Consider the following 25,535-nt stretch of genomic DNA (forward strand, 5'->3'; position numbering starts at 1 on the left):
GCTAAAACTTTTTTCCGCTACACCGTTTAGCGATCGGATTAATTCTTTACGCAGCTTGATCGATCGGGCGATTCTGAACGTATACTCGTATATATATTTCTTTGTTATATTTTGATTGGGGCGGAAAGGGGGTGATTTGAACTTTTATATTTTTTAAAACTTTTTTTTTAACCTTTGGCATGCTTCAATAGCCTCCATGGGAGACTAGAAGCTGCAGTTGTCCGATCGACTCTGCTACATACAGGCGATGCTAGATCGACTGTGTGTATCAGAAATGCTCACTTGCTATGTGTGCTGACCACCGGATGGCGCTCATAGGAATCCGGCAATGATAACCATAGAGGTCTGCTGGAAACTAGAGTTGAGCGACTTTGGTCGGATCGGGTTTCAGATGAAACTGGTCCGACTAGGGCAAAAAAAAAAGTCGGAGTTTCATCCGAAACCCGACCCCAATGCAGGTCAATGGGGAATAAAAGTCGGCATTGAGTGGATGAATGTTACAATTCTGACCACTGTCCCTTTAAGAGGTTATAACTCTGGAACGCTTTAACGGATCCCGCTGATTCCGAGATTATTTTCTCTTGACATATTGTGCTTCATGTTAGTGGTAAAATTTCTTCGATATGACTTGTGCTTATTTATGAAAAAAACAGATATGGCGAAAATTTTTAAAAATTTTGCAATTTTCAAACTTTAAGTTTCTATGCCCTTAAATCAGAGATATGTCACACAAATTACTTAATATATAACATTTCCCACATGTCTGCTTTACATCAGCACAATTTTGGAAACAAAATTTTTTTTTTGTTAGGAAGTTATAAGGGTTAAAAGTTGACCAGCGATTTCTCATTTTTACAACAAAATTTATAAAAGCATTTTTTTTAGGGACCACCTCACATTTGAAATCACATTGAGGGGTCTACATGACAGAAAATACCCAAAAGTGACACCATTCTAAAACTGCACCCCTCAAGGTGCGTAAAACCACATTCAAGAAGTTTATTAACCCTTTAACGTGCTTCACAGGAACTGAAGCAATGTGGAAGAAAAAAAAAAATTAACATTTAACCTTTTTTTATTTTCTATTTTTTTTTTTACAAAAAATTAACTTCAGAACCAACTTTTATTTTCACAAGTGTAAAAATGAAAATTTTGTTGTGCAATTTCTCCTGAATACGCCGATACCGGATATGTGGGGTTAAACCTCTGTTTGGGTGCACGGTAGAGCTCGGAAGGGAAGGAGCGCCGTTTGACTTTTTCAATGCAGAATTGGCTGGAATTGAGATCGGATGCCATGTTGCAGTTGGAGAGCCCCTGATGTGCCCAAACAGTAGAAACCCCCCCACAAGTGACCCCATTTTGGAAACTAGACCCTCTAAGGAACCTATCTAGATGTGTGGTGAGCACTTTGAACCCCCAAGTGCTTCGCAGAAGTTTATAACGCAGAGCCTTGAAAATAAAAAAAAAATCATTTTTTCCCACAAAAATGATTTTTTTTTAGCCCCCAATTTTTTATTTTCCCAAGAGTAACAGGAGAAATTAAACTCCGAAAGCTGTTGTGCAATTTGCCCTGAGTACGCTGATGCCCCATATGTAGGGGAAACCACTGTTCCGGCACACAGCAGAGCTCAGAAGGGACTTTTTGACAGCAAAATTGGCTGGAATCAATGGTGGCGCCATGTCACGTTTGGAGACCCCCTGATGTGCCTAAACAGTGGAAACCCCTCTATTCTAACTTCAACCGTAACTCCATCACACCCGTAACCCTAATCCAAACCCTAACCACAAACCTAACCCTAATCCCAACCCTAAGGGTATGTTTCCAAGCTGCATACTGGCAGCACTTTGGACTCAGCAGATACCCGGCTCCGCCCAAAGCGCTGCCGGCTTTTGTACGCGCGGTGATTCTGGGTGTGTTCATTAAACACATGCAGAATCACCTCATCCTATCCATAGACTGGGTTCTTTATCTTGCGGAGACAGAGTGTATCCACAAGATAGACATGCTGCGGTCTAGAAAGACGTGCCGCATGTCCATAATTTCAGGTGTGACACCCGTGTCCCTGCACGCACAGTGGAGATGGGATTTCAAAAAATCCCCTCCACTATGCTGTAACATCTGGACGCTGCGGATTGAACGCAGCAAATCCTTACAACATACGCTACGTGGAAAATTACCCTAACCATGACCCTACTCCCAATCCAAACCCTGCCTTTAGCCCAACTGTAACCCTAATGGAAAAAAATGTTTTATTTTATTATTTTTTCCTAACTAAGGGGGTGATAAAGAGGGGTTTTATTTCCTTTTTTTATTTTGATCACTGATAGGGTCCATCAAAGTGATCAAAACGTACCTGGAATGAATGAATGGAATCTGTTGGGTGCCGGCCAGCAGATCTCGGTAGGTGCACTGCGCATGCGCCTGCCATTTTCTTTACAGGAAGAAGACGCCGGGGGCTGAGGGATACACCGGGGGGCTGAGGGATACACCGGGAGGTACGGGGGACAGATTGGGGACTCTATTTCTCTCCCCTCTGATGTGCAATCACATCAGAGAAGAAAGAAATTAAATGCGAAATCGCAGCTTTTTTTGTTGCGGTTAATAACGGCAATCGCAACATCAGGGTCGGTAAATACCGACCTGAATCATGTTCTCTGGGGTCTCGGCTTGGGGTAACAATTGCCGATACGCCCCCCAGAGTCTGAATTTCTCCGGGGTCTCGGCTGCCCCCGGCAGCCGAGACCCCGGAGAAATTCAGACTCTGGGGGGGCATATCGGCAATCGTTAAGGGGTCAAAATGTGGTACCCAGAACTGAACACAGTATTCCAGATGAGGTCTGACCAAGGTGGAGTAGAGGGCAATAATGACTTCACATGATCTAGACTGTATGCTTCTGTTAATACATCCTAGAATTGCATTTGCTCTTTTTGCTGCTGCATCACACTGTTGCCTCATGTGCAGTCTGTGATCTATTAGTATACCAAAGTCTTTTTCACACGTGCTGTTGCTTAGTTCATTCCTCCCATTCTATAGATGTCATTTTCGTTTTTCTTGCCCAGATGTAGTACTTCGCATTTTTCCGTTAAAAACCATTCTATTAGTCGCTGTCCATTGTTCCAGCTTATCTAGATCCTTCTGAATCCTTTCTCTGTCTTCTCTAGTGTGAGCTAACCCTCCTAGCTTTGCATCTTCTACAATTTTGATCAGTTTTCCTTCAGTTCCCTTATCTAGATTTATAAAAATGTGGAATAACACTGGGGTCAGGACAGAGCCTTGTGGTTTCCACTTGAAACACTTTTCCAATTGGATGTACAACCATTTATTACCACTCTTTGAGTACGATCACTGAGCCAGTTATGAATCCACCTAACCTATTTTTTTCTGGTAATACTGGGGTAACTTTCACACTTCTCCTATTCCGGGTCAGAGTAATAAGAGAACTCATCTTCCTTCGAACTTGACCCTATATCCCATCTCGGTCTTTTCTGACAAGGAGTAAACTGAGAGGAATGAGGAGAAACCATATACAGTGTTTTGGACTTCTCTAATCATGGTCCTCATGTCAGGTATAAAGAATGAGTGCCTTTCCTTAACCACTTTAGCATGCATTCTGAACATACAGTGGCTTGCAAAAGTATTCACTCCCTTGGTTACCTATTTTGTTACAAAAATATTTAAACACAAGTTTTTATGTAATCTGATCTGTGTGTGACGCATCAGCACTAAAGTCTAAGTTGGTGAAGGGAGAAAAATCTAGGCTTAAATTACTTAAAAAAAACAAAAAAATTGGCATGTGCATAGGTTTGTTTTCAACCCTTTTGCAATGAAGCCCTTAAAATTTTCAGGTGCAATCTACTTCCTTTACAAGACCCATGCTAAGTAACAGGATATATAATATTGGTATATAGCACCATAACATAGGTATCAGAGGGAAATAAGGAACGGTGATTATAACCCTGATTCCACTCATTTGACGCAGGGATTCTGTAGGAGCATCGGATCTACAGGATTTTCTCCTTCCATTGCTAAATACATAGGCCCTTCTCACCTGTCTTCCATCTGCTTCGTCAGGAGAGGCCTCTTCTCCCCGTGCAATTAGGCGATCACCGGCACTCCCTCCAAATGCAGAAGTGCGGTCCATGCTGGGACATACGCTGGGCGATAGAGGTCTCCTGCTCAACCAGAAGGCTGAGGGACCTCTACCCAGAGAAGTGTCAGGCTCTAGACCATAAAGCAGGAGGAAGGAGAGGAATGGACCCGCCCGATCCCCTTGCATCTGGCATTCAGGAGCTCCTGCTCAACTCGAAGGCTGAGGGACCTCTGCCCAAAGAGGTGTCGGCCTCTGGACCATACTGCAGGAGGAAGGAGAGGGATGGACCCTACCAACCAACACCACGTCCTGCAATCAGGAGCTCCTGCTCAACTGGAAGGCTGAGGGACCTCTGTCCAAAGAGGTCTCGGCCACCGAACCATACCGCAGGAGGAAGGAGAGGGATGGACCCTACTGACCACCCCACGTCCTGTAATCAGGAGCTCCTGCTCAACTGGAAGGCTGAGGGACCTCTGCCCAAAGAGGTCTTGGCCGCCGGACCATACCGCATGAGGAAGGAGAGGGATGGACTCTACTGACCATCCCATGTCCTATCAGGAGCTCCTGCTCAACTGGAAGGCTGAGGGACCTCTGTCCAAAGAGGTCTCAGCCACCGAACCATACCGCAGGAGGAAGGAGAGGGATGGACTCTACTGACCATCCCATGTCCTATCAGGAGCTCCTGCTCAACTGGAAGGCTGAGGAACCGCTGTCCAAAGAGGTCTCAGCCACCGGATCATACTGCAGGAGAGGGATGGACCCCCCAATCTCTCTTCATACGGCAATCAGGAACTCCTGCTCAACTTGAAGGCTGAGGGACCTCTACCCAGAGGTGTCGGCCTCTGGACCATATCGCAGGAGGAAGAAGAGGGCTGGACACCCCCCTGATCCTATTGCGTCCAGCAATCAGGAGCTCCTGCTCAACTGATCCAGGCAAGTTTTTTCTGCGCCTCGAGCGCTCCCTCTCATGTGTCTGACCCTGAACCTCTTTGTGTGTTCCAGTCCCGATCAAGGATAGGGAGAACTAGAAATTGTTAGAAGGGTTAATCTGCTGATGTGAAGTTTTTACTTGTGGTAAAGGTTATTTTTTTTGCGCGCATCATGCTTGTTTGGAGAGCATAATTATTAAAAGTTCAAAAAGTAAAAAAAATTGCAATATTTTCATAAACAAAACTTATCTAAACTTACCACCAACATAAAGTACAACGTGTAACAAAAAAAAAACAAAACCCCTCAGTCATTTGATACATGGAGGCTCCAGAGTCATCACGAAGTGGCTTTTTTTTTTTTTTTTTTTTTTTTTTTAAAGCCATTCCCCCTACAGGTTGAACCATTTTAAATTTTGACAGATGACACTTACTTCAGTATTGCAGTATATGGTCCTAATCACGGTCTACTATGGAGTCATGACAAACCGGACTCCTCGGGAGCACAGCCATGGCAGGGACCTCAGATCATGGAGAGGCCGATAGGCACCTGGGCAGGATCGTGTGGTTTAAATGGTGCAGTAAGTGATTGACAGTGGTAGTTAAGAGGTTAACCGAGCTCCGATTGTTACTGCTAGAGTTAGGCGCTGGCTGTATAATACAGTCGGCATCAGGCCTTGTGTGGAGCCCGCTCCATAACGGCCGTCCCCGGGTCTCTATAAAGTGACTACGGCATGAGGAGCAGAAAGAGGTTTCAAATATTCAACTATTTGTTTTCTATATCATTTGTGTATCACTGTATAGAACCTGCTGAAGAATGAGCCAAATGGGGACCTATCAGTGAGCTCATTCTGAAGAGCTGGAAAGAGATGCAGTGTGGGAGCATCTTTTTAATATCCTGCCATGTACCCGAGACCTAAATATGGAGGAAACAGCAATACATTGATTTGGGTGCGATAGAAATAAAGACACAGCAGACAAATTGTGTAAAAAATATATAAGACCGTAGTTAAAAAGATTAAAATGAGCAGAGCAGCCGCTGACCTCAAACACAACCTGCATTACTAAGAGTAATCTGTTGTAAATCACCCCCCATTAAAATAGATTTTAGGGCCGAATTACAGTAGAAAGCTCCCCCCATCGTACTAAACTTCGCAGGAATCTCTAAACCCAAGTCTGTTTAAAGGATATAGGAACCTTCAAGGCCTTGTTTGGGTGTTAAAAGTGATTTTGTAACAGAGTTCCATTGTAGATTTTGCTTCGTTTGCCTTTTGTAGACTCAAGAGTTGCAGAATGAGTTAACTGAGAAACTGTCAGGGAGCTCGTTCTGACAAGTGTATAACCCCTTATCAACCACCTTATGGCCATATCAAAGTTCAGCTGAAACTTATGGTCACAAGTCAGCATGGAGTAGCTCAGGCAGATAACCTCTCCGCTAGAACGAGCTCACTGAAAGAGTCTCAGTTAACTCATTCTGCAGAGAAACAAAGACAGGAAAAGCCAAACCTTAGACCCTTGTTCTGGCCGGGGTCTGCAGGCGTTTTGAGGCTTTCTAGGGAAGAGGATGGAGAGAATTCACTTCTAAAAGAGTTATTACACCTGCAGGTAAAAAAATGGGGGAATCGCAGAGACGCCGGCAGGGTTTAAAGTTTTCCTTATCCAAGTCTTGTGAAATAAAAGAATAAAACAAGATACTACACTAAAAACACCCCTCGCAGAAGAGTTGTGCCCCCCCCGGGGCTGAATTGTATAGGAGACGCTACATGTATTAAACGTTAAATACTAATGAATCATCATGGATCGTCCGGCTCCCCCTAGTGGCAGAAAAAGAAAGAGGGGTGGACCCTGCAACCAAATCTCCATTCTTAGACATAAAAATGTCTGTTCGGACTGATCTAAAAACACAGATATAAATTAAAAAGGCTGAACGCCTCTCCTACAGCTTATTATATAGATGTGACAGAGGGATCACATATAGATCAGGAGGGAGGGAATCACATATAGACCGGGACCGGTTACTTCTAAAGGAGACACTAACTATGCCAGGGACAGAGGGATCAGGCATGGTCTTCCACGCCTGATAGACGTTAGAAGTGATTGGTCTCCTTTAAAAGAACATGGCAGCGGTGCTGGCTGGTGATCCTATAGGTATATGGGCTCATCTAGGAATAGTCTACATAGCGCCACCTCCAGGAATATGCCCACACGAGCACCGCATGACCCCCACCCAATGATTGGCTGCTACATCACAGGTAATGCACACGGTTTGGGTTGCAGGAGAATTCAAGTTTGTGGATTTGCAGCTCGGCGGCCACTCTGGTTACGAGTCTGTGAGATTCATGGACAGTCGGCACTTTAGTCCCCATATGGTCCGGTTCTTCCTGCCACCTGTGGTGGGCCGGGCGATGGTGCTGAAGTGGGAGCCGTTTATCTTTGTGTGTGGGAGCGACTCTTTTAACACCAGTAAAGAATTGTCCGTCACTACTCCGAACAGGCTGAGGGTCTTCAGATGCAGAGGTTTCAGATCACTGAGAAGAAAAAGGTTTAGGGGTCAAAGCAGCCAGAAGATAGAGAATATCCGCTGTGTTCAGCTTCTAGCGTGGGAAAGTGTGAGAGCGGCGCGGGAAAATGCGAGAGCGGCATAGAGCAAATAAAGTTCTTACATCAAACTGGCAGGAGTGATCTGATAGCAGCGACTTAGTCCGAGGTGCTGGAGCGGGAGCGGATGAAATGCCGGGAAACAGTCAGCGGTGATCATCACGCTATCACTGTGGACAGGAGGAGCTCGTTAGACACATCCCCGTCACATTATATTTGTGCAGCATCAAGTGCACATGGGTGCTGCATCGCACATCAAAAACTGTATGTATTCAAACTACAACTTTGTGATCCATGGAGGCTCACACACCCATCTGTCAAGGATCGCTCTTTCTATTCTCCTCCTCATGACTCATACAGCAGGATCGACTACATTCTGGGGCAACACCAAGCTTTGTCATGGCGTCCAGTGACTGACACAGGAACCATGTTCTGGTCCGATCACTCTCCTGTGTTCTGTTCCCTTTCTGTGCCTTCTCTTGCCAAGTCGGATATTGAACGTATCTCTACTTTTGGATCCGGATTGCACTCGGTATGTGGCCGATACCATATTGCATTTCAGGCAGGACCATGAATCAGACGCCTCCTCTCCCACAATAACATGGGTCGTCTTCATAAAACATGGCTCCCGACTGAAACGTGATAGAGCACAAAAGAAAAAAGTGACACCAGTCATTCGCAGGGTGGAGGCTCTAGAACTCGCTCATAAACAGGCAACTCTCCGAGAGTTATTAACAGCTCCACCAGAAGCTAAGAAATTATTAGACCTGGCCCATAGACGGTCACATCAAGTTTGTCGTAGGAATTCGTTAACAAATACGGTCGTGTGTTGGCTAGAGGACCGAAAGCTCAATCCCAAAACCATCTTCCAAAAATAAGAAATCTATTCTCCATACAACAGAAGAGGTCTCCACACAATTTCAGAAATACTAATCTATAGAGGTTCAGAGTGAAAAAAAATACTGAAAAGTCTCTATATAAATATAATATTTACATAGCGACTTTTTTTTTTTTATTTGGGCCTCATGGTAAACTGACACGTCCTGTTCTGTAACGCTGGCGATTCTTACCTTAAATCCAGGCTGATAAGATCAGGACATCTCTGCAGTAACATCTCCACATCTGAAAAATAAATATATAGTGTCACAGTGGAAAGTCCTCCTTCCCCAGAGATCCCCACATCTTTAATGTATCGGGCACAGGACAATTCATACGTTACTGTATACATATATACTGTATGTACCGATGAGCTCCAGGTTCTGTCTGTAGCCGCTGAGATTTAATTGTGTGATGCTTCCAGGGAAGTTCTCCACCGCGCTCTTCACGTGGTCCAGTGTGAAGTCACACCAAGACAAGTTCAATTCCTCAAGGCTGTAAGACAAGAGAGGATACAGGTGGCTGGGTGAGAGTTTTTCGGGGGGTGACGTGACCTCCCATCAAACTATGGACCCTCCATCTGACAGGGTCACATTTCTGTCTTTAAGAGTCAGTGATAAGCGGTCATAAAGGAGCGCTTAGGAGGCAACCCAGGGGCAGACAAGGATGCCCGTTCTCCACCGCAGTTCCAGCCGAAAATCTCCAATGGAGGATAGTAGCAATGAGAAAATGGAAAACGGTCTTAGGAGCGCAGGAAAGAGACTCAGGCTATGTGCCCACGTTGCGTGTTAAAACGCACGCAGAAAACCGGACTCCTTCCCAGAAATCGCGCGTTTTTTTCCGCGCGATTTCACCGCGATTCAGTTCGCGATTTTCTCAAGCACTTTCCAAGCGATTTGAAGCATCGCTTGGAGAATGAATGACAGGTTGGTCACACTCGTCAAACATAGTGTTTGACAAGTGTGACCAGGTTTTTACTATTGAGGCCGCCTATGCGGAATCAATAGTAAAAGATAGAATGCGAAAAATGATATAAAAAAAAAAAAAAAAAAAAAAAGGGTGTATATTTACCTTCTGGCGTCCCGCGCTGCCATCCAGGGCATCAGCGTTCCCAGTAATGCCTTGCGAGACCTGTGATGACGTTGGTCTCGCGTTACTATAGCGATCTCGTGAGACCGCTAGAGTCACGCGAGACTACGTCATCACAGGACCTTGCCTCAAGGCAATACTGGGAATGCTGAGGCCGGGAATGCAGCGCGGGACACCGGAAGGTAAATATACCCCGATTTTTTATTCTTTTTTTTACAGGGGTATGGTACCCAGGGCCTGGAGGACAGTCTCCTCTCCTCCACACCGTGGGTACCAACCGCACATGAGACGCTTAACTTCCCGCATGGTGGGCATAGCCACATGCGGGAAGTAAGCGATTCTCATGCATTCCTATGGGTGCGGAATCGCGGCAATTCTTTGCGATTCCGCACAAAAGAATGATCATGCTGTGATTTTTTCCGCGATGCGTTTCCGCCGCGGAAAAAAGCGCAGCATTAGCACAGCATGTGCGGAATGCATGGGGCACGTTCTGTACATGATTTTTAAACGTTTTCGCAGCGTTTTCGCGCCGAAAATCGCGGCAAAAACGCATCATGGGCACACAGCCTCAGAGAAGAGATGGGTTTAAACCACAACGCGTTTCGACAGAGGATCCGTCTTCATCAGGTGGAACTTCCGCCTGATGAAGACGGATCCTCCGTCGAAACGTGCTGTGGTTTAAACCCATCTCTTGTCTGAGTCTCCTTCCTGCGCTCCTAAGACCGTTTTCCATTTCTCAGATTTCTGTCTTTGGTTTCATTGGCCGACACCTTTGCAATACAGTCATTCAGGACCGGACATGTGTAAACGCTACACTAGGCTGTTACTTTCCAGGCCTCGTACATTACCATGCGGAGCCCGGGTGTCTTTATTACACCCATTTCATTGGTACGGCTGAATGTCCACCAGGTGGATCTGCTGAAGATTTTAGCTGTGGATTTGAGCAGGAAAAGTCTGCAGCAGAATATAAGGAGATGGCAAGTTGGGTGAGATTCAGCTAGATCTCCCCATGGTGCTGCAGGGATTTTCAGTGTAGAATTGGACCGACCCTGGAGACTTCTATCCCCAGCCACTGTGATGCACTTGGACTTAACATTAGCAATTTGTAACACGTCTTACCTAGTGCAGCTCTTCAACATCTGTGTGAGCGACTCTGGAGAGAAGCCGGAGCAGCCGCCGAGGTTCAGCCGCACCAGATCTGAGTTCTGAGCGATGGCCCTGAGAAAAACACGTAATAAATATATATCTCAGTGATCCTTATTTTTTAAGCTATCGCCCTTTTTCCTCTTATTATTGTCCTTTTCATGTTTGCTGCAATCATTTACAGTGTCTGGACGACGTATATCTGACTACAGCAGCAGAAAGTGTTGGCAGCGAAAACATCCTCGATCGAAAACAGACATTTCTACAACAAATCTGCATTTCTGCAAAAGAAAATCCGGTTCATGAATGGGAATATTTCTACAGCAGGTTCATGGATTTTTACGAACCTCATTCATTCAGTTAATGAAATGCTTGGAATAAAATCTGCTGTGTGTGAACAAACCACTTGAGAGAATCTGTCAGTTGATTCCAGTTGCCCAAACCAAAGGGCAGCACGAATCAGAGCTTGGCTGTACGATCGCAGCCAGGTATATTATTTTCTGAAGTTTAGAGAAAACAATTATAAGATCCGACCAGAGAACATAACAGGAGATGAGACCAGTCCACGCTATGACCGCTTTTCCCAGCAATTCTCCAGTGATTGACGTGTCTCTACCATAGCGATGCGATGCAGCGAGAGCTGGACTAGTCTCATCTCCGGCTATTTTACTAGATCGGATCTTCTAATTATATTTTATCTGAAACTCCGGAGCATTTCAGGAGAAAAATAATATTCATTGCTGCAACCATACAGTCATGGCCAAAAGTTTAGAGAATGACACAAATATTAATTTTTACAAAGTCTACTTCTTCATTTTTTCTAATGGCAATTTGCATATACTCCAGAATGTTATAAAGAGTGATCAGCTTAACAGCAATTACTTGCAAAGTCAATATTTGCCTAGAAAGTGAACTTTATCCCCCAAAACACATTTCAACATCATTGCAGCCCTGCCTTAAAAGGACCAGCTAACATCGTTTCAGTGATTGCTCCATTAAGGCTAGTTTCACACTAGCGTTTATGAGCGCAGCGACGGCCTGCGCACGGCCGCCGCTAAGCCCCGCCCCCTGCGCCTCCGCCGGTAGCTCCGCCCACCGGCGCATCACGCTCCATGTGCCCCCTACCTTTATCACAGGGGGAGCAGGCCGTGCGCAGTATGCGTTTGGCGGCGCATGCGCCTTTTTGACGGTGCGCCGACGCAACCAAACTGCAGCAGGTTGCGTTTGGCGCAGGTCGGCGCACCGTCAAAAGGACGCATGCGCCGCCAAACGCATACTGCGCACGGCCTGCGCCCCCTGTGATAAAGATAGGGGACGCAGGGCGCATGCAGCGTGATGCGCTGGTGGGCGGAGCTACCGGCGGAGGCGCGACAGGGGGCGGGGCTTAGCGGCGGCCGTGCGCAGGCCGTCGCTGCGCTCATAAATGCTAGTGTGAAACTAGCCTAACACAGGTGTGGGTGTTGATGAGGACAGGGCTGGAGATCAATCTGTCATGATTAAGTAAGAATGACACCACTGGACACTTTAAAAGGAAGCTGGTGCTTGGCATCATTGTTTCTCTTCTGTTAACCATGGTTATCTCTAAAGAAACACGTGCAGTCATCATTGCACTGCACAAAAATGGCCTAACAGGGAAGAGTATCGCAGCTAGAAAGATTGCACCTCAGTCAACAATCTATCGCATCATCAAGAACTTCAAGGAGAGAGGTTCCCTTGTTGCCAAAAAGGCTCCAGGGCGCCCAAGAAAGACCAGCAAGCACCCAGACCGTCTCTTAAAAAAGTGTTTCAGCTGCGGGATCGGGCTACCAGCAGTGCCGAGCTTGCTCAGGAATGGCAGCAGGCAGGTGTGAGTGCATCTGCACGTGCTGTGAGGCGGAGACTCTTGGAGCAAGGCCTGGTCTCGAGGGCAGCAAAGAGGCCACTTCTCTCCAGGAAAAACATCATGGACAGACTGATATTCTGCAAGAGGTACAGGGAGTGGACTGCTGAGGACTGGGATAAAGTCATTTTCTCTGATGAATCCCCTTTTCGATTGTTTGGGACATCTGGAAAACGGCTTATTCGGAGAAGACCAGGTGAGCGCTACCACCAGTCTTGTCTCATGCCAACTGTCAAGCATCCTGAAACCATTCATGTGTGGGGTGGCTTCTCAGCCAAGGGAATGGGCTCTCTCTCAGTCTTGCCTAAAAACACAGCCATGAATAAAGAATGGTACCAGAATGTCCTCCAAGAGCAACTTCTCCCAACCGTCCAAGAGCAGTTTGGCGATCAACAATGCCTTTTTCAACATGATGGAGCACCTTGCCATAAAGCAAAGGTGATAACTAAATGGCTCAGGGAACAAAACAGAGACTTTGGGACCATGGCCTGGAAACTCCCCAGATCTTAATCCCATTGAGAACTTGTGGTCAATCATCAAGAGACGGGTGGACAAACAAAAACCTTCAAATTCAGACAAAATAAAAGCATTGATTTTGTAAGAATGGACTGCTATCAGTCAGGATTTCATCCAGAAGTAGATTGAGAGCATGCCAGGGAGAATTGCTGAGGTCCTGAAGAAGAAGGGCCAACACTGCAAATATTGACTTGCTGCATTAACTCATTCTAACTGTCAATATAACCTTTTGTTACTCATAATATTATTGCAATTATATTTCTGTATGTGATAAAAACATCTGACAAACACACATAAAAACCAGAGGCCAGCAGATCATGTGAAAATATAATATTTGTGTCATTCTCAAAACTTTTGGCCATGACTGTACAGCCAAGCTCGGATTCATGATGCCAGAGTTTTGGGCAGCACAAATCCCCTGACATCTTCCTTTTAAGGCAATGACTATGGACACACAAATCATAACTTTTTTTTTTAAGCTGCTTCCATCCCCAACACTAACGTCAGGACATACTCATTTGGAGCACTGATGATGGCAGTGATGGGTCAGTGCTCGTCTCCTCCTCTGAGTGTTAAGAGCTGACCCATCACTGCCATTATCTGTAAAACCTGATATCAATGCAGCTGAAGACAGGAAAATAATCCAGGGGGAAAAGAAGGGATTTGAAAGCCACACACATGCAATTCATTTTTTTTTTCTACAGGATTGAAGACAAATCCTTTAAGCGATTTGCAAAAATTCGTAACTTTAACAAGGAATCAACAGGGGGAATGAAACAGTGAGCGTATAGTAAATACAAGTCCGATTCCAACATATGGGGTGGGGAGTACAAAAAATAAAGTATATATTTATATACCCATACTTAGATTTTTTTTATGGGCGATATTACCATCATGGTTCCTATCACAATTTTACCTTTCTATAGATAGCAGACATGGCATGGATAGCATCATCCATCTGGTGCCGCCACCATCCAGTGACGCAAGACAATATGTTACGTTCCCCACGTCTCTGAAAATATGACTCCCACATCTATGCCTTTCGTGAAAGCCTCCATTCATAATTTTCTAAGGCAGGACAAAAGGATTATAAAAAGTCATCTGCTTGCTTTTCTTGTCTTGCTGAGGCTAGGGCCATAAATTTTCCTCCGTCAGCCCTGCCTTGTCTGTGATCCATCAGATGATCCTATGTAATTACCTGTTCACACAAGGTGGATCCGTGTGCACCGGGGACATCTGGAGGTCACAGCTTTGCTTCAATATTCACTATGAAATGGCTTATAGATTTTACATTCATATCTATAACACGTTCCATGCATGTAAAGTGTTACTCTTCAGCCTTCAAGTGAAGTGTATGTAGGACTTGCTCGGTAGACACCATGTTTGTGTAGAAATGTTGCCGGCGTTCCTTACCACATGACATCATCGGAAAGCTCCAGGCCTTCCAGGCTCAGGTTGCGCAGGTCGTGGCAGCGGGAGATGACGCTCCTCAGAGTCTCCGGCGTTATGGTACAGTTTGAGAAGTCTACGTGCTGAAGCCGCAGAGGTCTGGTGGAGAAAGAGAAAACATGTCTGTCACTTAGGATGTTTCCAACAACGCACAGGATCGGACCGCGCGAGAAATCATGTTGTAAAGCTCGGCTGGGTATCCGGTCTACAAATATCGAATTAATTCCGCAGAGCCGGGAGGCTTCGGGTGACGTCTTCCATTAGGCGCTTTTACAATACTGAGCACTGAGGTCCGCACCATGTACGAGCCTGAACTCTACATCTGACATGAAGGACCACGCCGGCTTTTCTGCACGGCGGTGGGGGGGGGGGGGTTTAGTTCCAGGATCTCTCACCGGATTTGTCTGAATAACGGTTCTCCAATGCACGACCTCGGGCAGCGCAGGACGACAACCCCCAGCGACAGCAGGTTTCCGATCACTCCGCTTGTCATGTGTTTGTTGGTGAGATCCACGCTGTGCCATAAGGATTCGTCGCACCTACGGGAAAAGGGACATCATTCAATTTCTTCAGCGCCTCCTGTGCCTCCACCATTTGTATGTAAACTGAATATCAGGATTAAAAAGCAGCAGAGCCCCCTCCCCAGCGGGTAAGCACCGACATATCCTGGGGGGTCTAACATGTGGACACACAGGGGGCTTTCAGAGCAACAGCAGCTCTTAGTAACGTTCCCTCTGGTTAGGAACGTTGTCATTCCTGCAGCCCATAGCAGATCAGTGCTTTAGGCTTTAACCTCTTCATCACCTTAATTTTTTTTTCTTTGTGCTCCCCTTCTTCCCAGAGCCATAACTTTTTTCTATTTTCCAGTCAATGCGGCCATATCGATGGCTTGTACTTCTGATTGACACAATTGATTTTACCACATAGTGTGCTGGAAAACGGTAACAAATATTCCAAGTGGTTCACTTTATTTATGCGGTGAAATCCAAAGTTTGGTAAAAAGAAAATTTAAAATAATAAAAAAATTGCTCCATTTTCCAAGACCTGCAGCCTCTCCATTTTTCAGGATCTGGGGCTGGGCGAGGGCTAATTTTTTGGGCACAGAGCTGATGTTTTTATTGATACCATTTCGGGTAGACACAATGTTATGATCGCCTGCTATTGCATCGCTGCAGTAAACAAAAAACGTAATTCTGGCGTTTATTTTTTTCTCGTTACGTCTGTTACCGATCAGATTAATTCTTTTCATATTGTGATCGCTCGGGCGATTCTAAACGCGGTGATACCATATATGTATATTTTTTATAGTTTTATTCTTAATGGGGTGAAAGGGGGGCAATTTGAACCTTTATGTATTTTTTTTACTTTTCACTTGCTTCAATAGCCTCCTTAGGAGACTTGAAGCTGCGATCCTCTGATCTCTTGTGCTACATATGGTGGGGCTTCAGCACTGCTATGTATAGCAAAAATCGTCATCTGCTATGAACGCCGGCCACAGGGCGGCGCTCAAAGTAGATCAGCAATTCAACAATGACAAGTATGGGGGTCCTCTGCAGACTCCCTGGAGGTCAAGCCAACCCATCGACACTCCGCGATCATATGATGGCCACCGATGGGCAGGATTAGTGAAGCGCTTACAGCGCGATCGTGTTAGATGCCGCTGCCAGATATTGACATTTAACATTAACAGCCGTGGGTGGATCGCGATTCCACCCGCAGCTGTTAGGGGCACACGACAGCTGATCAAATTGTTCCTATACGTCATAGATTGTGAAGGGGTTAAAGGGACTGGTCTGTTCAAGGCCTTAGGGGTCTTACATTGTTATCTTCAAGTTACGGACTTACGAAACTCTGCTCCACTGTCTGCACACCCGCGGCACCAGCATCAGGTCAGTTAAATGTAGGTAGGAAAATATGGCCAAAAGTAACTCGTCAGGAAGCGATTCCCAGGAAATCACTGTGGGGAAAAAAAAAAAAAAAAAAATACAGTCACACAACCTGCAGGGACAGTAGGTACTGCAATGATACAACTCCAAGAATGAATCTCCCTCTAGGGCTATGTTCACACGTTGCATTTTTGCTGTGGTTTTTTTTTTTTACACAAATTTTAAGCTGCGTTTTACAGCAACAGCAAAAGCTGTGAGATTTCAGAACGCTCCTGCACACTTTTTTCCTGATTGAATTGGAAGACTGCAGTGTGTCACAAATTTTGCAGCATTTTGTTCACCCATAGAAAGCAATGAGTAAGAGCAAAAACGGAGAAAAAAGGCAGGTATCAGGTTTTAGTGCAAAAAACTAAGGAATTTGTAATCATGGTTTTTTGGGGGGGCTCTAAACTTTATCAGCATGAAAAGAAGAAAAACGCAGCAAAACTTGATTTTTGTAAGCAGCATCTTTACAGCCAAGAGAGAAGGTTTTGAATGTCGAAAAAAAATGCCCCAAAAAACGCAAAGTGTGAACGTAACTTTAGGCCTAAAAAAATATCAAGCGCAAAGTAGCCAAAATGCCCGGACTCTGCAGCCGGAGGGACGTTTTCTGCCGAAATCTATGGGACTTCTTGTTCTTGGCTTCTACTGCCGGCAGCAAAGCTCCACTGCCTGATGTGCAACTACAACTCCTAGCCGGCCCTGGCACAGTCTGCAGGAATATACCACTGCCCCAAAAGGTATATACCACGGCGTCGCTCAGTACTGTACATCCCTGACCTCTACTTTACAACAGTATCGGTATATAGATACCTGGCGGAAGTCCTGTATATACCGGACCACCATGTACCGCAGTATATAGATACCTGGCGGAAGTCCTGTATATACCGGACCACCATGTACCGCAGTATATAGATACCTGGCGGAAGTCCTGTATATACCAGACCACCATGTACCGCAGTATATAGATACCTGGCAGAAGTCCTGTATATACCGGACCACCGTGTACCTCAGTATATAGATACCTGGCAGAGGTCCTGTATATACCGGACCACCATGTACCGCAGTATATAGATACCTGACTGATGTCCTGTATATACCGGACCACCATGTACCACAGTATATAGATACCTGGCGGAAGTCCTGTATATACCGGACCACCATGTACCTCAGTATATAGATACCTGGCAGAAGTCCTGTATATACCGGACCACCATGTACCGCAGTATATAGATACCTGGCAGAGGTCCTGTATATACCGGACCACCATGTACCGCAGTATATAGATACCTGGCAGAAGTCCTGTATATACCGGACCACCATGTACCTCAGTATATAGATACCTGGCAGAAGTCCTGTAAATACCGGACCACCATGTACCGCAGTATATAGATACCTGGCAGAGGTCCTGTATATACCGGACCACCATGTACCACAGTATATAGATACCTGGCAGAAGTCCTGTATATACCGGACCACCATGTACAGCAGTATATAGATACCTGGCAGAAGTCCTGTATATACCGGACCACCATGTACAGCAGTATATAGATACCTGGCAGAAGTCCTGTATATACCGGACCACCATGTACCTCAGTATATAGATACCTGGCAGAAGTCCTGTATATACCGGACCACCATGTACCTCAGTATATAGATACCTGGCAGAAGTCCTGTATATACCGGACCACCATGTACAGCAGTATATAGATACCTGGCAGAAGTCCTGTATATACCGGACCACCATGTACCTCAGTATATAGATACCTGGCAGAAGTCCTGTATATACCGGACCACCATGTACCTCAGTATATAGATACCTGGCAGAGGTCCTGTATATACCGGACCACCATGTACCACAGTATATAGATACCTGGCAGAAGTCCTGTATATACCGGACCACCATGTACAGCAGTATATAGATACCTGGCAGAAGTCCTGTATATACCGGACCACCATGTACAGCAGTATATAGATACCTGGCAGAAGTCCTGTATATACCGGACCACCATGTACCTCAGTATATAGATACCTGGCAGAAGTCCTGTATATACCGGACCACCATGTACCTCAGTATATAGATACCTGGCAGAAGTCCTGTATATACCGGACCACCATGTACAGCAGTATATAGATACCTGGCAGAGGTCCTGTATATACCGGACCACCATGTACCACAGTATATAGATACCTGGCAGAAGTCCTGTATATACCGGACCACCATGTACAGCAGTATATAGATACCTGGCAGAAGTCCTGTATATACCGGACCACCATGTACCGCAGTATATAGATACCTGGCAGAAGTCCTGTATATACCGGACCACCATGTACCTCAGTATATAGATACCTGGCAGAAGTCCTGTATATACCGGACCACCATGTACCTCAGTATATAGATACCTGGCAGAGGTCCTGTATATACCGGACCACCATGTACCACAGTATATAGATACCTGGCAGAAGTCCTGTATATACCGGACCACCATGTACAGCAGTATATAGATACCTGGCGGAAGTCCTGTATATACCGGACCACCATGTACCTCAGTATATAGATACCTGGCAGAAGTCCTGTATATACCGGACCACCATGTACCGCAGTATATAGATACCTGGCGGAAGTCCTGTATATACCGGACCACCATGTACCGCAGTATATAGGCACCTGGCGGAAGTCCTGTATATACCGGACCACCATGTACCGCAGTATATAGATACCTGGCAGAGGTCCTGTATATACCGGACCACCATGTACCGCAGTATATAGATACCTGGCAGAAGTCCTGTATATACCGGACCACCATGTACCTCAGTATATAGATACCTGGCAGAAGTCCTGTATATACCGGACCACCATGTACCTCAGTATATAGATACCTGGCAGAGGTCCTGTATATACCGGACCACCATGTACCACAGTATATAGATACCTGGCAGAAGTCCTGTATATACCGGACCACCATGTACCGCAGTATATAGGCACCTGGCGGAAGTCCTGTATATACCGGACCACCATGTACCGCAGTATATAGATACCTGGCAGAGGTCCTGTATATACCCGACCACCATGTACCGCAGTATATAGATACCTGGCAGAGGTCCTGTATATAGCGGACCACCATGTACCTCAGTATATAGATACCTGGCAGAAGTCCTGTATATACCGGACCACCATGTACCTCAGTATATAGATACCTGGCAGAAGTCCAGTATATACCGGACCACCATGTACCTCAGTATATAGATACCTGGCAGAAGTCCTGTATATACCGGACCACCATGTACCTCAGTATATAGATACCTGGCAGAGGTCCTGTATATACCCGACCACCATGTACCTCAGTATATAGATACCTGGCAGAAGTCCTGTATATACCGGACCACCATGTACCGCAGTATATAGATACCTGGCAGAAGTCCTGTATATACCGGACCACCATGTACCGCAGTATATAGATACCTGGCAGAGGTCCTGTATATAGCGGACCACCATGTACCTCAGTATATAGATACCTGGCAGAAGTCCTGTATATACCGGACCACCATGTACCTCAGTATATAGATACCTGGCAGAAGTCCTGTATATACCGGACCACCATGTACCTCAGTATATAGATACCTGGCAGAAGTCCTGTATATACCGGACCACCATGTACAGCAGTATATAGATACCTGGCAGAAGTCCTGTATATACCGGACCACCATGTACAGCAGTATATAGATACCTGGCGGAAGTCCTGTATATACCGGACCACCATGTACCTCAGTATATAGATACCTGGCAGAAGTCCTGTATATACCGGACCACCATGTACCGCAGTATATAGATACCTGGCAGAAGTCCTGTATATACCGGACCACCATGTACCTCAGTATATAGATACCTGGCAGAGGTCCTGTATATACCGGACCACCATGTACCACAGTATATAGATACCTGGCAGAAGTCCTGTATATACCGGACCACCATGTACCGCAGTATATAGATACCTGGCAGAGGTCCTGTATATACCCGACCACCATGTACCGCAGTATATAGATACCTGGCAGAGGTCCTGTATATAGCGGACCACCATGTACCTCAGTATATAGATACCTGGCAGAAGTCCTGTATATACCGGACCACCATGTACCTCAGTATATAGATACCTGGCAGAAGTCCTGTATATACCGGACCACCATGTACCTCAGTATATAGATACCTGGCAGAAGTCCTGTATATACCGGACCACCATGTACCTCAGTATATAGATACCTGGCAGAGGTCCTGTATATACCGGACCACCATGTACCTCAGTATATAGATACCTGGCAGAAGTCCTGTATATACCGGACCACCATGTACCGCAGTATATAGATACCTGGCAGAAGTCCTGTATATACCGGACCACCATGTACCGCAGTATATAGATAGCTGGCAGAAGTCCTGTATATACCGGACCACCATGTACCTCAGTATATAGATACCTGGCAGAAGTCCTGTATATACCGGACCACCATGTACCGCAGTATATAGGCACCTGACTGATGTCCTGTATATACCGGACCACCATGTCCTGCAGTATATAGATACCTGGCAGATGTCCTGTATATACCGGACCACCATGTACCTCAGTATATAGGACTGATGTCCTGTATATACCGGACCACCATGTACCGCAGTATATAGATACTTGGCAGATGTCCTGTATATACCGGACCACCATGTACCTCAGTATATAGGCACCTGGCGGAAGTCCTGTATATACCAGACCACCATGTACCTCAGTATATAGGCACCTGGCGGAAGTCCTGTATATACCAGACCACCATGTACCTCAGTATATAGATAACTGGCAGATGTCCTGTATATACCGGACCACCATGTACCGCAGTATATAGGCACCTGACTGATGTCCTGTATATACCGGACCACCATGTACCTCAGTATATAGATTCCTGGCAGATGTCCTGTATATACCGGACCACCATGTACCTCAGTATATAGATACCTGGCAGATGTCCTGTATATACCGGACCACCATGTACCGCAGTATATAGGCACCTGACTGATGTCCTGTATATACCGGACCACCATGTACCTCAGTATATAGATACCTGGCAGAAGTCCTGTATATACCGGACCACCATGTACCTCAGTATATAGATACCTGGCAGAAGTCCTGTATATACCGGACCACCATGTACCGCAGTATATAGATACCTGGCAGATGTCCTGTATATACCGGACCACCATGTACCGCAGTATATAGGCACCTGACTGATGTCCTGTATATACCGGACCACCATGTACCTCAGTATATAGATACCTGGCAGAAGTCCTGTATATACCGGACCACCATGTACCTCAGTATATAGATACCTGGCAGAAGTCCTGTATATACCGGACCACCATGTACCGCAGTATATAGATACCTGGCAGATGTCCTGTATATACCGGACCACCATGTACCGCAGTATATAGGCACCTGGCGGAAGTCCTGTATATACCAGACCACCATGTACCTCAGTATATAGGCACCTGGCGGAAGTCCTGTATATACCAGACCACCATGTACCTCAGTATATAGATAACTGGCAGATGTCCTGTATATACCGGACCACCATGTACCTCAGTATATAGATTCCTGGCAGATGTCCTGTATATACCGGACCACCATGTACCTCAGTATATAGATACCTGGCAGATGTCCTGTATATACCGGACCACCATGTACCGCAGTATATAGGCACCTGACTGATGTCCTGTATATACCGGACCACCATGTACCTCAGTATATAGATTCCTGGCAGATGTCCTGTATATACCGGACCACCATGTACCTCAGTATATAGATACCTGGCAGATGTCCTGTATATACCGGACCACCATGTACCGCAGTATATAGGCACCTGACTGATGTCCTGTATATACCGGACCACCATGTACCTCAGTATATAGATTCCTGGCAGATGTCCTGTATATACCGGACCACCATGTACCTCAGTATATAGATACCTGGCAGATGTCCTGTATATACCGGACCACCATGTACCGCAGTATATAGGCACCTGACTGATGTCCTGTATATACCGGACCACCATGTACCTCAGTATATAGATACCTGGCAGAAGTCCTGTATATACCGGACCACCATGTACCTCAGTATATAGATACCTGGCAGAAGTCCTGTATATACCGGACCACCATGTACCGCAGTATATAGATACCTGGCAGATGTCCTGTATATACCGGACCACCATGTACCGCAGTATATAGGCACCTGACTGATGTCCTGTATATACCGGACCACCATGTACCTCAGTATATAGATACCTGGCAGAAGTCCTGTATATACCGGACCACCATGTACCTCAGTATATAGATACCTGGCAGAAGTCCTGTATATACCGGACCACCATGTACCGCAGTATATAGGCACCTGACTGATGTCCTGTATATACCGGACCACCATGTCCTGCAGTATATAGATACCTTGCAGATGTCCTGTATATACCAGACCACCATGTACCGCAGTATATAGATACTTGGCAGATGTCCTGTATATACCGGACCACCATGTACCTCAGTATATAGGCACCTGGCGGAAGTCCTGTATATACCAGACCACCATGTACCTCAGTATATAGGCACCTGGCGGAAGTCCTGTATATACCGGACCACCATGTACCACAGTATATAGATACCTGGCAGATGTCCTTTATATACCGGACCACCATGTACCGCAGTATATAGATACCTGGCGGAAGTCCTGTATATACCGGACCACCATGTACCGCAGTATATAGATACCTGGCAGATGTCCTGTATATACCGGACCACCATGTACCACAGTATATAGATACCTGACTGATGTCCTGTATATACCGGACCACCATGTACCGCAGTATATAGGCACCTGGCGGAAGTCCTGTATATACCGGACCACCATGTACCGCAGTATATAGGCACCTGGCGGAAGTCCTGTATATACCGGACCACCATGTACCGCAGTATATAGGCACCTGGCGGAAGTCCTGTATATACCGGACCACCATGTACCGCAGTATATAGGCACCTGGCGGAAGTCCTGTATATACCGGACCACCATGTACCGCAGTATATAGGCACCTGGCGGAAGTCCTGTATATACCGGACCACCATGTACCGCAGTATATAGATATCTGACTGATGTCCTGTATATACCGAACCACCATGTACCGCAGGATATAGATACCTGGCGGAAGTCCTGTATATAGCGGACCACCATGTACCGCAGTATATAGATATCTGACTGATGTCCTGTATATACCGAACCACCATGTACCGCAGTATATAGATACCTGACTGATGTCCTGTATATACCGGACCACCATGTCCTGCAGTATATAGGTACCAGCTGATGTCCTGGAAATACCTGACCACCATGTACCGCAGTATCAGCATACAGATATCTGGCAGATGTCCTCAGTGCTAGTAGCAGTATATTGGTAGGTACCTTGCTTAGAAGGCCTGGACCCCCTGGAGCGTCTGGCAATGAAAAACCCCTCGTCATCCTTCTTCTGTTTCTGCCGCTTTGCTGGAGGGGTCATGTGCACGATTTGGTCCTGGGGAGTGTTCTCTGTGTTCTCCGAGTCCTGTGGATCTTTCTCCATCGGGGTGACTCCCAATCCACTCAGCATATCTGAGCTTTTCTTTGCGTCCCACGACCATGAACTGAGCCTGGACGTGTTCCCGGCTGAAGCAGGAATCTCCTGAAGATGTTTCCTATAGGAAGAGTCAGACATGGATGACAATGTCGTCTCCTCACGGCCTGCAGCCCGTCCCCCAATATGCTCCACCCATATCACATTTCACCATATTTAGACCCCGCAGCGGACATGAACCAGCGATCATTTTATAGCTGGCTTTATTCACTGTACCTATATAGCGCCATCATATTCCACAGCGCTGTTCAGACATCATCACAGTCCCCATCGGAGCTCACAATATATCACGAGTGAAGGTCTGAATATGAGCACGCCGCCCGCCGATCATCTGTTATCAACCGCGGAAGTGGCTGAATGGAAACAGTATACATCACAGTGGTCTTTCTTGGTACTGCAGCTCGGCTCCTATTAAAGTGAATGGCCGGCAGTACTGAGAACGGCCACTACTCCGTGTACGGCGCTGTGGGTACTGGCTCTATTCACAGTGTCCATCCGAGGAGCTGCATACTGATCGTGAGGGTGTCCGGTGTCACTACCCACTGATCCGACATGTACCGCTACGTGCAGCACAAGCGATCGGACGATCGCAGCCTCAAGCGCTATTAAACTGTGTAAAAAGTGGGAAAAATAAAGTTTCCAAAAATATTTAAAAAAAATCTAAAAAGATACATTAGTTCAATTCACCCCCTTTTTCCCCCCATTAAAAATAATACAAGTGGATCAAAACATTGCATTTACCCCAAAATGTTATTAGTAAAAACAGCAGCTCAGGACGCAAAACCAAATACATATTTGTGTGATAAAACCTATAGATGCGGCCGGTCACAAACAGGTTAATGACTCAGTGATGGAAAACCCCCTTTAAATTGAGCCATGATCTGTTTAGTGACTGGGAAGCATCTGCAGGACTACAACTCCCAGCATGCCCAGACAATATGCGGGCGTTAGGGCATGCTGGGAGTTGTAGTCTCACAACAGCCTTCGGATATCGGGATCCGATTCCAGAGAGACCGCACATGCGGGGAGTCACAGTCCTCACGTTCACACCACCGGCATCCCGCATCACTGTTCCCGTCCCCGCCATTGTGTCTCATCACCTCATCGTGACGAGCGGCCGCCGGCTCGGGGTTCGAACTTCCCGCGTCCTTCTTCTCTCAGCAGCAGCACTGACTGGACGCAGCGTCGCGTTGACGTCACCGAGCGCGCAGGCGCAGGAATGCGACTTCTGCCCTCGTGGTGACGTCACCGTTTTGGTCACATGCTCCTCTCTTGAGCGCTGATGAGTCTGTTCCAGGAGACAAGGCCCCTGTTGCCTATGGCAACCACTGAATGTCTCCAGCTTTCATTATG

General features: G+C 46.2%; 1 protein-coding gene across 2 annotated transcripts; it reads right to left on the bottom strand.

Annotated features, from left to right (window-relative positions):
* Positions 1–6,000: 6,000 nt before the first annotated feature.
* On the bottom strand, positions 6,001–25,439 carry SKP2 (S-phase kinase associated protein 2). 2 transcript variants are annotated; one of them, XM_073543937.1, is made up of 10 exons: positions 25,283–25,439; positions 23,975–24,243; positions 16,414–16,525; positions 14,964–15,107; positions 14,533–14,667; positions 10,701–10,799; positions 8,860–8,987; positions 8,687–8,738; positions 7,682–7,786; positions 6,001–7,546 (listed from the first exon to the last, which is right to left on the bottom strand). In XM_073543937.1, the coding sequence occupies exons 1-10, from the start codon at positions 25,285–25,287 to the stop codon at positions 7,339–7,341; spliced, it is 1,257 nt and encodes a 418-aa protein (XP_073400038.1). In that variant the 5' UTR covers positions 25,288–25,439; the 3' UTR covers positions 6,001–7,338. The 2 variants fall into 2 exon arrangements, with proteins under 2 accessions (XP_073400038.1, XP_073400039.1); XM_073543938.1 differs by having other exon boundaries at positions 25,225–25,435.
* Between the last annotated feature and the right edge of the window lie 96 nt (positions 25,440–25,535).

This window comes from Dendrobates tinctorius, unplaced genomic scaffold (genome assembly GCF_039654945.1).
Source record: "Dendrobates tinctorius isolate UK_male_01 unplaced genomic scaffold, ASM3965494v1 ptg000135l, whole genome shotgun sequence".
In the NCBI taxonomy this organism is placed as follows: Eukaryota; Metazoa; Chordata; class Amphibia; order Anura; family Dendrobatidae; genus Dendrobates; species Dendrobates tinctorius.